This window comes from Perca flavescens, chromosome 23, assembly GCF_004354835.1.
Source record: "Perca flavescens isolate YP-PL-M2 chromosome 23, PFLA_1.0, whole genome shotgun sequence".
Taxonomy (NCBI): Eukaryota; Metazoa; Chordata; class Actinopteri; order Perciformes; family Percidae; genus Perca; species Perca flavescens.
Genome location: NC_041353.1, coordinates 11,866,578 through 11,880,285, shown reverse-complemented (window position 1 = coordinate 11,880,285; position 13,708 = coordinate 11,866,578). Strand labels below are relative to the sequence as shown.

The window sequence follows — 13,708 nt, the reverse complement described above, 5'->3', positions numbered from 1 at the left end:
TTTCTGAACTTACCAGACTGTTCTAGCTGTTCTATTATTTGCCTTCACCCACTTAGTCATTGTATCGACATCACAGATGATTGTGAATATTTTGTGAAAGCACCAATTGTCAACCCTACAATATTGCCGCAATAGCGACATTGAGGTTAAAACATATTGTGATATTTGAGTTTCTCCATATCGCCCAGCTCCACATGGCGGTGTGAGAGTGAGCCAGCATGCACAATACCAGGAGCCTGATCAATATGGAATTCGGCCATCATGCATTTTTGTTATTTACACCCATACTTTTTATACTGTAACATGTCAATTTGTCACGAAAAGTCCTATTTGCCAATGTGTGCTTGTGTCTTTTTATTTCCTTCTTTCCTTTCCTGTGCATGTGTGCAGTGCAAAAAATACCCCCAAACAAGTATTAATGTCTCCCACACCAGTAAATCAAGTGTTTGAAAAAGATTTCAACGGACACGATCACTTTCATTGTCCTTTCAGACATTCTCTGCACTGATTACATATTCATTTCTTTTAGGGGTATTTAAGTTTTATGTAAGAGCCAATTAGTGCCCTTGGTATAAATAGGAACCAATCTTTGGTTCCTCGGGTGCAACCCGGAAGTAAAGTTTTTGACACACTACACCACAACACTACACAACCAGTGATTTGTCTAGAAACCCAACTAAGATATCATGGAAATAAATGGAACCAATGGTTTTAACTGCAAATATGACTTGGACTTTCATTTATCAAAAAGGTAAAAAGTGCGTCAATTACTCTACCTGTGGAACAGCACCTCAGGGGCCTAAAGCTTGGGCTTAGCCTCTACATTTTATTTTATTATTAATTATTAATGTTATGCAGTATATGTCGCCTTTATAACGGTTACCCATTATTTTGTGTCACTTAAAAAAATCCAGAAAATCCAGTTTGTTGCAGGAAAACAAGGGGGTGTGTGGCAACAGCACCCCCCTATTTTCACATCCAGGCATTGCAAACTCTGACTTCCTGGGATTGAACATTTTGCATTCTTGACTTGCCAACAACTCTGCATGTTTTTAGCAGTCATGCCCAGAAATTAATCAGTATTTAAAGGTCCCATGACATGGTGCTCTTTGGATGCTTTTATATAGGCCTTAGTGGTCCCCTAATACTCTATCTGAAGTCTCTTTCCCATAATTCAGCCTTGGTGCAGAATTACAGCCACTAGAGCCAGTCCCACAATGAGCTTTCCTTAGTATGTGCCATTTATATGTCTGTAGCTATTGAGGAGGAGAGAGTGGGGCAAAGTGGAGGGTGGGGGTGGGGCGTTGACCAACTGCCACTTTGCTCATTTGAAAGCCCTGATGTCTCTCTCTCATGGGTGGGCCAAATTCTCTGGGTGGGCAGAGCAGAGAAAGGGGAGGTAACCTTGCTCCTTATGACCTCATAAGGAGCAAGATCCAGATCGGCCCATCTGAGGTTTCATTTTCTCAAAGGCAGAGCAGGATACCCAGGGATCAGTTTACACCTATCACCATTTCTAGCCACTGTGGGACCATAGGCAGGCTGAGGGAACGCATATAAATGTTAAAAAAACTCAAAGTGAAATTTTCAGGCCATGGGACCTTTTAAACCATTGGCCAGCCATGCATTTACCATTAAACTCTTCGAGAAGTAACCTGTATGGTAGGGGATTTTGTAGTAAGGAGTGACTTACTTTGTACTTTTTATCATTCAGTTCTCACTAGAACAGTGTGTTTTCAATATTTGTAGTAATGGCTTGATCTACACTTCCAAAATGCTTTTGTTTATTGGTACTGCTGCACCTAAATGTGCCTAATGGACAAGTATTGTGTCTTCTTTTTTAATTTGAACGCACTCTTTCCTGCAGGTGAAGGAGAACCTCCTGTCTTGTAAGATGCTTCTCCACTGCAAAAGGGATGAGCTAAGGAAGCTGTGGATAGAGGGCATCGAGCACAAGCATGTCCTCCAGCTGCTGGATGAAATCGAAAGCATCAAGCAGGTCCCTCAACGGCTGGAGGCATATATGGCAAGCAAGCACTACCTTCATGCCACAGATATGCTGGTGAGTAGATTAATGGCCAGCAACGTGGTTGTACAGGAGCATCTTTGTATGTGTGAGCTGTATAGTTTTTTAGTTAGAGACGCAGACAGAAAAAGAGAAAAAAGAACGTGCTTAATAGATTTGGTCATCCAAATAGGTTTTGGTTTAGTTTGGTTAACGAGATTAAGAAAGGGAGAAATGGAAAAATTAAGAAAGATTGTTGTCTCGTTTTTGAAGCTGTGGGGAAACCTATTGACATGTAAATGCATATGAGGCAGTACTACGGCAGTGACATGCTTCTGTGACCCATGGTGTGCACAGTACACATACATAAAGACCAGTGTCTATGAAGTGTTAACGCTAAAATTGATTTCCTGGGACCTCTCATCCCTCCTGAAGAATCCTTTTCTAGCCTTGAACATTTTCGTAGGTGCAACTCTTTTACCTCAAGAGAACATCATCTAAGTGCAGTCAGGGTGCTGCAGGTGTGTATGTTTGTGTGTACTCTTGTTCTTTTGATGTGTGTTTTGCAGTACGCTCGGCAGGGGAGCTGGAGGATGGTATTGAGAACTAAACGATCAGGCTCTGTGACCAGGCTTATTTCCTTTCCTTTACTTCCTCTTCCTTTCTCTTTCACACCCACACATCTTCCCTTAGACTTGGGTAATAATTAGTTTGCTAGAATGGGGTTATCTGAGGAGGAGGAAAAAAGAGGGATGACGGTATGCTCAAAGGACCATGAAAAATCCTCTGTGGGGGTGGAAAGAAGTGGAACTTCATTCAACCTGTGCTCAGTCAGTACAGTGTGTTTTGAAAGGTTGTGGAAAGTTCAAAGTCAGTTGGACACTTTTGCCTCTGTTTTGCTTACTTGGAATGCGCTTCACTTGATCAGGATAGTGCACTTTTATTGCTATGTAGAAAGCACACTTTAAAGCACATTTGAAATGCCTACATCAAAATCCTGTTGGATGCATTCGTTACACCTTTTGCTTTGGTGACATATTTATGCCGTCCATGAATAAATAATGTATCAACATATACTGCCGAGACACACTCACTCTGTGTCTCTCCACTGCAACATAATACTGCCTGTGTCACTTCTCTGAGAGTCCCTGAAGTGTTTATTCCCATCATGCTGTCACTCATTACAGCACTCATCTGTCAGATTAATGTCTTCCTGGTTTTCACAAATGCGCATTCTGTTGCCTTTTCTCTACTTGTAGTCTATTTTTCCCTCTCTTGTTCTTTCTTTAACAAAAAAGTTGTACATGTTTTGTGCTTACAGACTCATGCAGTAAATACCTTTTATTATTTTGCTGTGTAGTGTGGCAAGAGTGGACTAGCCAGGAATGAACTTTCTAGCCTCTCTATCTCTCCTTCAATGTCTCTCACTGTGTGTGTGTGTGTGTGTGTGTGTGTGTGTGTGTGTGTGTGTGTGTGTGTGTGTGTGTGTGTGTGTGTGTGTGTGTGTGTGTGTGTGTGTGTGTGTGTGTGTGTGTGTGTGTGTGTGTGTGTGTGTGTGTGTGTGTGTGTGTGTGTGTGTGTGTGTGTGTGTGTGTGTGTGTGTGTGTGTGTGTTATCTCTAAGGGTTGACAATTAGAATTCAGACTATGCTCTCTGTCTGCTATTGAATGGCAGTCTTAGACCCCATGGGTTTGGTTAAAAACGAGACTGCCTTTGGTTCCAGAAAAAGTATTTTCCTCTCCTAGATCTTCTCCCATTCCTTTGTTCCTGTAGTGTCACAAAACCCAGGTGCACACACACAGATACTGACACCCCCCCTCCCCTGGAGCTCAGAGCTTATTGGTAAGCTGCCATCCTTCTCTTCTCTTCTCTTCTCTTCTCTTCTCTTCTCTTCTCTTCTCTTCTCTTCTCTTCTCTTCTCTTCTGTCCTTCTCACCATCTTTCTTGCTCCCAAGCAAATTCACTAGAGGCTTCATATCCCTCTTTATGCTGACAGGCCCGGCCCCCTAATGATGTAAACCAGCTTTCCTCTGTCATCCCAGCCCAATGATAATGAGATTCCCCCCCCAAACCACACACATACATAAGTGTTAAATGATTTACAGTCATACAATCACACACATATAATCATACACAGACACATCTGGGAGGCACACACACACACACACACACACACACACACACACACACACACACACACACACACACACACACACACACACACACACACACACACACACACAAACAGGACACGTAAAGTCTTGCAGGCATGTCGAGTTATTCTATTAAACCAAAGGGGGCTGATCATGCAGCACATCAGCTCATCTTGTCACTAATGTGGCTCTCATTTGCATCAACACACACTTGACCCATGCACCCTGCCCAGCATCCTCCCCCTGCCTGCTACCCATTCCCTTCTGGCCTGCCCTGGCCATGCAAATATTTTTCGCAGCACTATCATCTGGCCATTAGTACTCTTAAAATACACACAGAAATGCACATACATACACGCATACAGACTAGTAAATTTTGATGAAGATTTATTAATTGCAAACATGCCACAACCGCTGCTGCTCCTGAGGACGCTGAGGAAGCAGAGAGGGAGAACGGGTGAATTTAGAGAAATAAAGAGCATGACTCAGGAGGGCATGAGAAGACTTAAGGTCATTTATTTATACAATAAGGTAAATAAAATAAAAAGACTAACAATTAATTAAATTAATGCATTAATTTACAGTTTATTCAATCGATTAGGCCTGTGGTTGTAATGAGTGGTTGTCCATCTCTTTGTAAACGTGGAGTGAAGCTTCACCATTACAGACTTTCTTGAAATTGGAGACAAAAAGGGAGCTTCATGAATTGTGTCATGAATTGAAGAATCTTGAAGACTGTCTAACCTAATAAGGGAATGATCGGGATAGATAAGGCTTTGACTGAACAATGACTAACCATTGGGTTTCTTGATTTACATTGGAGGTAAAATGTGTAGTTTCGAATGGAATGATCTAAAGCTGGTCTGACAGGCCAATTTGACTCTGATTGCCAATTGACTGATTTCCATTAGACACCATACATTGGCCATATTTTTCACCAACAGAAGAATACTAACCACAGGTTAGTGGGATGATTCATTCGTTTGTCTCTGTATAGCCCTTATGCAGTTACTGTTGGGTAAGAATTCAATAAGAACAAAGAGATCCTCGAGCTGTTTTTTTTTTTTTTTTTTTTTCCTGTACATAATTTGAAAAAAAATGTTTATAAGGGGGAGCTTTCAAAGAGAAATACATGTGTAGCCCTCCCACCTCCACCCTCTGGTGTTGGTTGTGTAATGATTGTTTTTTACTGGCCATGAAAGTTTTATGTAAATTAGCCACAGACTGAGTTACATTTGGATTTTCACCATTTGGTGCGATGTCCCTGGTTCAATTTTGGGCCAGGTATCTTTGTCATGGCTTGTCCCTAGCTCTATCTCTGCAGTCTTTTCTGTGGCTTACTACTGTGGGTTGTCCAGTAAAGGCAAATGGCAGAAGATCTTTGAAAAAATCAGACATGACGAAACTTGGAATGTACATCTAAATCTACAGTAAGGCTAACCTGTGATTGGCTGGTCTTGTCATATGCAGGTGTCAGCTGTGGCGTCCTTGGAAGGCCCCCTGCTGCAGGTGGAGGGGCTTGGTGATCTGCGCCTGGAGCTCCATGGCAAGAAGCTCAACATCCACCTTGTACTCATTGATGAGCTGCACCGACACCTCTACATCAAATCCACAAGTCGCCTGGGACACAAGAACAAGGACAAAAATGCTGTTCGCCTTCCAGGGTAACGGACAGTTTCTTATATTTCTTAAATGGTTACCACTTCGGGGGGTCCAAGAGTCTTCACAATAATAGAAATGTGAAAATAGTACTTCATTGTCATCAGGGTATGCTTGGCTGTTCAGATGACTGTGCACATTCAAGTGTTTTTCAAGTGTTTTATTATTGCTTTTGTTCTTGTGCAAGATTGTACTGTATTTTGAAACCTAACCTTTTAACTTTAAGATACAGTAAGTAGAGATTTGGTTTCATCACATTTCATTTTGTTTCCTTTATTATCATCCCTATATGATTCTGCAAAGCTGTAGTTATTCATTTATGGGTCCACACAACAGACATGAATGTACTATGTTCTTACAGGGTTTTATCACTAATATACTTTAAACGAGTATGCAAGGTTGAGTGAGACAGAGGGAGTGAGTTCGAAAAAAGTCATTTGTTTGGTCTGTTACCAAAAGACTTTCTTGTTTGCCTATTTTGTTGTCAAATGTAGCCTTCAAAGGGCTTTCTTCTTTGAAAAGTTTTGACTGTATATATGTGTTATTGCTTTGCTGGGACAACTTGCCAGTTATTTACTGTATGGAAACCAAGCCAATTACTGAAAAAAAACAATTAGACCTTGTATAACTTGTTGCTCAACTTCTTTATAATGGTTCTTTGTGCTGTGATGTTTCAAAGAAACAGATGAAAAACACATAATTTATTGTATATATATTAGTGTGTGTGTGTGTTTGGTTTCCAGGGAACAAACCTTTTTTTAAACCTGGGAGAAAATGTTACTAGCAGTAAATGACTCAGAATTTAACATATAGAGTTTCTGTGTGACCACCAAAGATGCTTCAAATGATGAAGTAGGCTTTGCAGCCACTGGGAGAATAACTTAAGCTATGCCTCCGTGACCAGGGGGCCAGTTTCTTGGTTTCATGATGCAGCCATATAACCTATTAGGGATAATGCGGCACAATGGCTTCGGACACACAGTTGAAGCTGTTGCGTTCCGAGTGTTGTTTGCACTTTGTGTATGTGTCTGTGTGTGTGTGTGTGTGTGTGTGTGTGGGGGGGGGGGGGTGCAGTAATTATGGTGGCTGGGTTGGTGAGGTACAGTGATGTATTACTGAGGGTCAGCCAGTGACAGGTCCTGGCCTTCCTGTATTGGGTCCCCTCTAACAACAAGCCAGCCTCCATACACCCCACTCACTTAGCAGACACACTGTGTTTATACCGCACAATTTAAAGGACCTGGATTGCTTCCACCTCCGGCTTAAGGCTTGATAAATAGCTCATTGGAAATCAGCAGAAATCCCACCCAGAGATGCGATTTTTTTTTTTAAATTTTTTTTTTTTTTAACAGTAGATTGTTTTTGTTAGAAAAAGCCAGGTTAGTGGGCAAATTTATGTTGGTGCATACTAAACTTTGATATCTTATGATGCAAATCTAATACCTTTTAGATTTTTCGAGTTATTTTGAGCCTATACCTCTCAAATTGTTGCAATACGTTTTATACGAGACAGAAAGCATAGCATTCAATAAAATTACTTTATCTTGATAATCACTGTCCCTGGATTTTTTTTCTCTTCACAGCTCCACTCCCAAAGACACATCTCCAATGCCTGTGTTGGATGTCAGCAGCCTGTCCACCCCACGCAAGCTTTTAGATTCATCACAGTTCAGCACACCTGGATCCAGCAGTGGTACGGTCCTTAGATCATATTAGATTGGGGAGTAAGAGGGACTTATGGCAGGTGCCTTAGCAAAAAGAAGGCGTGGAGATTATGTGAAGGAAAAGAGACGCAAAAAGAACTGTGCATTTTAAGAGGGTGTTTCATGAAAATAAAAACATTTGTTATATGGTTTTCTCTCTCTTAAAATTGCATACATTAGGAGAACTACAGAGATAAACACATCAACAAAGCAGTATTGTTGGTCTGTTTGGATGACAAAGTGTGTGGATTTTAGTTTGCAATTTTCTTTTTACTGTGCTGATATCCTTAGTGATAAGGAAGTCATTAGCATCATTCTGGCCTACATCCATTTGCATGTCATTATGGGTGTGTATTGCTAAACCTTCTCTCTCTCTCACACACACACACACACACACACTCTCACACACACCTCTATCCCTGCAGTATATGTCACAACATCTTTAACTATGATCGTAATATACATTTCCCTCGCTAATGTTATAATCATCTTTTCTCCCTTTCTGTACCATTAGTCAACCAGCATCTCTGTCATCACAGCAGGGGAACAGCATTCATTATGCTCAAACTGGTAACCAGCGCTTTAACAGGGACTGATAATACAGACTTTAACTGTATTCAGCAATGTATGAATCCTCTCTTGGTTGTTGGGGCGTATAGTCAGTGCTGCATTCCTTGCAGGCAGAGAGCAGGAACACAAACAAGAAGATAATGAAAAAAGTTAATCCTGCAATAACTTTGTGTTCCCTTGGTGTTTCTGAGTTTTTATATTAAGTTTGGCACTTTTTTCACCACCCACTCTTGGCGTTCGAAGTTTGCGACTCTCTGTTTTCTTTTTAGCTCTGTGGATGCTTAGCAACCATAGAGCGTCCTGTACATACCACTCAGTATCTACAAACCTATTGGCTTATTGCTGCTTATCAAGAATCCCTTAGGATACATAAAGTTCTATTTTAGCATATGATAGGCTCCTGAAAAGCAAGGTTTCCCTGAAAGCTATGATGCAACCCAACATTTTTATTCCATCCAGTGGTGGTTTAATTAACCTGAGTAGTTCTCCCTGTCGTTCCCTATCTCTGTCTGGTTTGCGTTTAGCTCCTACTTTACTGACGGCTTATGTCGGCTACAACTGTCATTTCAGTTATGCATCTTTTACTCCACCTCTTTTTTTATTTACTCAGCTCAGCCCATCATCCTGAATGTGTGTGTCATGACCTCAAAACACACAAATGTACGAATTACCACAAATACATTATAAATATCTGTTCAATTCACCCACCCTGTGGTCCTACAAGTAAAAGCTAAACCACAGTTTTCCCTACATTATGCACAACGAACACTGGCAATTAGCTACCGCCAGGCAGTAAGTGCCTATGCACCATCATGCTAACAACTGTGGTCACGACACAGCAGCCAGCTTCCATCAATGGCCTAGCTTGCCATTTTGTTTAATAGCATTACAGCACCTCATTTGTAGCTAGTAATTGTCATAATTATTACCCAAACTACAGTTGGAATGGGGGGAAAGAGGAAATACACCCAAAGTCCATTAACTTGCCATAAACATTAACTCTCTTAACGTGCTTTGATGGGGAATTGGGAGGCCCCATCTAATGGAAATTAGAGCATCATTCGATGCTGCCACTCTCAATTTAGCCGCTAATGTGGCTAAGTCAGATGAAAAGAGCATGAACTGGGGGAGGATAACGGGATAGGTGCAGATGTTTGCATTTTTAAAAGAGAAATATATAGTATATTAATGTAGTTGAAGCCATGATTGTAATTTTAGTGTGCTCTTAAAAAGGTGATGGTTGAATCTTGGTAATTAGATTTGTACGTGTGTAGCTGTGTTTGGGAAACTGCAAAGGAGGTAAAAAATACCTCCAAAGTTTTAAAATGTATCAAAGACGTGCCCGTTTTATGTATAAAGTATCAATGGTAGCTCAAAAGAGTATTGTAGATTTGAGATGTTTGCGTAGGTGACATGGCATGTCTCCAAGGATTTTGTCTTTTGTCTTTGAACAATGGCTCAATACACCCGACATAAAGATGGACAACAATTGGTTTGTGAATGTGCAAGTACAAGCAAAACAGCGTGTGGACTTTTTATTTCTCTTTTTTTGTCAGTCTTTTTTACAACTGTCCATTATTAAAGGTGCAGTAAGCGATGCTGCCCCCCCCTTCAAAATCTCCGTCCCCCAGATTCATGGATGTGCATTCTCATAGCAACCACTTCTGTTAGTGTCTCTGATGACTCAACGAAAAATGGCAAGTCGATATTAGCTCCAGTTAGGTTGTGGACTGTCGCTACTTCTGTAAAGCCAAGCAGTTAGGAGCAGCCGTTTCAACAATAGCAAACGAATGAGGTTGGACTGACCTATTAAAAACAGTGAAACGGCAAAGCTAACGTTATTACTCATTTGTCCGTAACGAGAGCCCTCATCAGTTTTTTTTTCCTTTGAAATCACAGGAGTTTTCTGCAGCGGTGAAACCGTGGTATTCTTGTTGATAACTCCTCTCCGGCCGCTGCCTCCTCCCTCTCCCCCCACCCCCATCAGTTGCTTGCACGTGCCACCTGGTGCTGATTGGCTGGAATAGTGTTGTTTGGCTCGAGCGCACCATTCTGTTTGTTTTGCAATTACACAGCCAGGGCTGTGTAGGAACACCAGATTTATTTTTTAGCGCACACAGAAAATAGAGAGCTAGGTGACCGTTTCGTATTCACTGAATTTAACAAAACGTGTATTAGATTAACATTGATCACTATACCTTTTAAAAAAGTTACATCACTATGCCTGTAAATATTTTGTAAACCGGTACAGTGCATGCTAACCTATGTGTATACTTTCTTTAGTGCGTGAGCTGCAGCAGGATGTGCGGGAGTTAAACCAAGCGGAGCTCTCGGAGGTGGATCCAGAGGAGAACAGTGCTGAGTTCATGGGCATCCTGATCAAGGTAGACATGAACACTACACACACTGTTAATTGTAGATTTTCCACACCTCCAGTATGTTACATCCACCCTTGTGTTCTGTGCTGTTCTTTCAGTGTCTCTGTGCTCTTGCTTCAAATAAAGTGTTTGTATCATTCTTTTTCTTCAGGCTCTGGCCAAATTGAAGAAAATCCCTGAGACCATCAAAGCCATAATGGAGCGGCTGGAACCTGAGCTGAAACAGATCGTCAAGAGGTCCACCACTCAGATAGCAGACCATGCTTACCAGAGAGGAGAGAACTTGGCCCAGGAGAGCCAACCAAGGTACAGTAATGAGACACACTGAAGGAGGAAGGCCCTATGTTAGAATACCATGGCTTCCTGAGAGTGTGACCAATTCCCTGAAGGGCAAGGATTGCTACAGATCAGTGAAAACTGAAGGTGAATATTAGATAGTAAAATGAGCGAGGATGGGAGACACAGTTAGTAGTTAGTATAACTTAAGTTCACAGAACTATAGGAAAGTTCTGTGAAAGACGAAGGCCATCTTTTTTAAATGATGTTGCCTGACCGAAAATAATAGCTAGAATCAGCCATGTTTCCAAAAAAGTATCAGTGTAAACAGCAGTATGCAGCTACTGTTTTACCACAAAAAATACCTTAATAAGACTGTCACTTGTAATCCCCTCAGTATTGTATCTATGCAATAGTTTTATTAAAGCAGCCTGCTTGCTTATTCTTCTGTAGTTATAGTATTCCCATTTGACTCAATTCCCTAGTGTCATTAACTACAAGCTGCCCACTTTCTTCAGTGGTTGCTAAAGTTTATTCGTAATAATACAGTAGAGCTCTTTATAAATAATGATATAGATGATATGGATTAGTCACTAAGTCATGTTTTGTGTTAACACGCAGAATGTCTTTTAGGTACATTTTTTTTTTTTTTTTTTTTTTTAGAGCTGACAGTGAAGGCAGTAGACAACATGTTTTGAATGCAGTCCCACGTTGTTCATAGTCAGACAGTCAACCAGCTATGAAACACAGTAAAGGCTAGGACTGGAGGCACACCTGCCTCAGACCATGAAAACAGATACTCTGCTGCTTTAAACCTAGACAAGTCATGGTTAACCCCCCCCCGCCACACACACACACACAAACAACTTCACACCTGCAGTAAAGGACTGCTACATTTTAAAAGCAGTCACATCAGCTCCTGCAGACATACACATAGAGCGAGCAGACTTGGCAAACACAGGTCTCAGGCCACTGATCCTGAACCATTTAAGAGGAACGTCTTGTTTTCTGTCAGGGATGTTCTCTTCAGCCTCGTCTGCCTTCCCTCTCTGGGTACCTGCTGAATCTCATCTAACCTCAATGTAACAGGCCTCCGTGTAGCTCATTCCCAGCTCTACTCCTTACAGATTGTTTTAAGTTTGCCTGCGCGTGCGTATATGTGTGTGAGCGCTAAACACTGTATTTGTGTCGGAGCATTCGCACTGGGGCAAACACTTAAGAGGTTTGTCTGTGTGTGTGTGTGTGTGTGTGTGTGTGTTTCTACTTGGATGCATACACACCTCTTTCTGCTTATGTTCACACTTTAATTTAAAGTCGAGGCTTGTTGCTATGGAAACTCTAACCAGTGTACCAGTTGAAGGGAACAATGGTCTTGCATATTGCACACTATATTTTATAGTACTGCAGACTAGCAGGCAACACTTAAGCACTTTACAGCATTTACAGCGGTGCATGGCTTACTGTCGGAGGTTTATGTTCTCATTCAGGTCCTCAGTGATCGGCTACATTCAAGTGCACTTTCACTAGATTTTTACTTTTAGTAAGATACTCCATCCAACGTTATTTGCATGCATCACTGATCTGTGAGTCTGTCAGTATAATTTACATAAAAGCAGACTTGTTGAACTCCCTTTTTTCATTTTGCATTACAGAAACGGAGCATTATTTCTCCTTGCTTTGTGTTTTGGTTTAGGAAATTCTGAATCCAATCTCAATCTCAAAGCAAGAGCACAGCCTTCAAGTAGTAGTAGTAGAAATGCTTCAATGATCAAAGAACATTAAGATAAAAGGCTAAGTATTTTAAATCCAATTTAAAATCAAGCAAAGCACATGGATCACAAGATTGATTGCTTGTCTCTTTTGTACAGTTTTTTTCTTCTTCTGCCTGTTCAGTAGAGTGGTCATTGGGAAACGTCTAAAGGATACATTTGTGTTAATGTGTTTCTGCTCTGTGGATTTGAGAATGATGGCAGGATGACCTGGCACATTTAATATTTCAAAAGTGATTCTTTAAACACTCTGCAGGCCCCTATTTACTGTAATTTAATTATCTGTGGCTGACAACCAACCCTATAATAATCTAATATGGACACTATAATTGTCCTCCCAAAATGAAATAAACACACACATACACAGTTGTAGTGTCTACACAGTTGTAGTGTCTGTCAGATAGTTAGGGACTGTACATCAACGTGTGTGCTCCCTGCTGTCCTTCCCAACTGTTCATCAGCCGTGTACGTCAGCTTCGATCCTGAGGGGAAATGAGAAGTGAGGCCTCTAAGAACAGACAATATGGATTAGGATGGCCTCCGCTGGGAGATAATGAGGAGGACTCCGCTGTCTACACTTTATGCGTGTGTGTCTGTTTGTCTAAGTGTGTGCGTGTAAAGGGTAAGCTGGAGGTATGGTTGGAGTGTGCTTAGAAATTGAACAGAAAAAAAGTGACAAGGTCAGAGCCAGAACTTTAGTGCGTGTCCACCTACATATGTGAATACATGACCATCAATTCTTTGTCATTTTCTGAAAGTTGGTGTTCACTGTGTCAGTCCTTTATGTTTATACATGAGAGATGGGGGAGAGAGAATTCCTTGATTCGTTGACATTTCACAACTCCTCTCTTCGTCTCACGAACATCTTCCATTCACTGAGTTATAGCTCATAGTGATTTGTGCCTGCTTTCCTCTCCATTAATAACATTTACTCGCTGCTACTGCCAGTGTAGTGACATACAGCCAACCAAAATGCCCCCTAGTGAAACATCCATCTTGCCTTTACGTTATCCTGATACCTTCCCAGGACACCGTGGCCACTTCACACAACTTTTAGCATGCTTTCTTTTCTTGCAGCATTTAAATTGCTGGTTATTTGTATTGACTTGGCATTAATGAGGTATGGGCTCCGGTGCTTTTGAGGAATGCTTGATAGAAGATGGTTTGTTTTTGGCAGTCGCAACTTTTCTAGTTT

At 41.2% G+C, this 13,708-nt stretch overlaps 1 protein-coding gene across 1 annotated transcript in view; it reads left to right on the top strand.

Annotated features, from left to right (window-relative positions):
* The window catches only part of exoc4 (exocyst complex component 4), a 114,842-nt gene that overhangs the window by 2,482 nt on the left and 98,652 nt on the right, over positions 1 to 13,708 (top strand). The window contains exons 3-7 of the mRNA XM_028570930.1: positions 1,868 to 2,062; positions 5,629 to 5,822; positions 7,401 to 7,510; positions 10,374 to 10,474; positions 10,620 to 10,774. Coding sequence (XP_028426731.1) covers positions 1,868 to 2,062; positions 5,629 to 5,822; positions 7,401 to 7,510; positions 10,374 to 10,474; positions 10,620 to 10,774 — 755 coding nt within the window. The remainder of the gene's footprint in view (positions 1 to 1,867; positions 2,063 to 5,628; positions 5,823 to 7,400; positions 7,511 to 10,373; positions 10,475 to 10,619; positions 10,775 to 13,708) is intronic.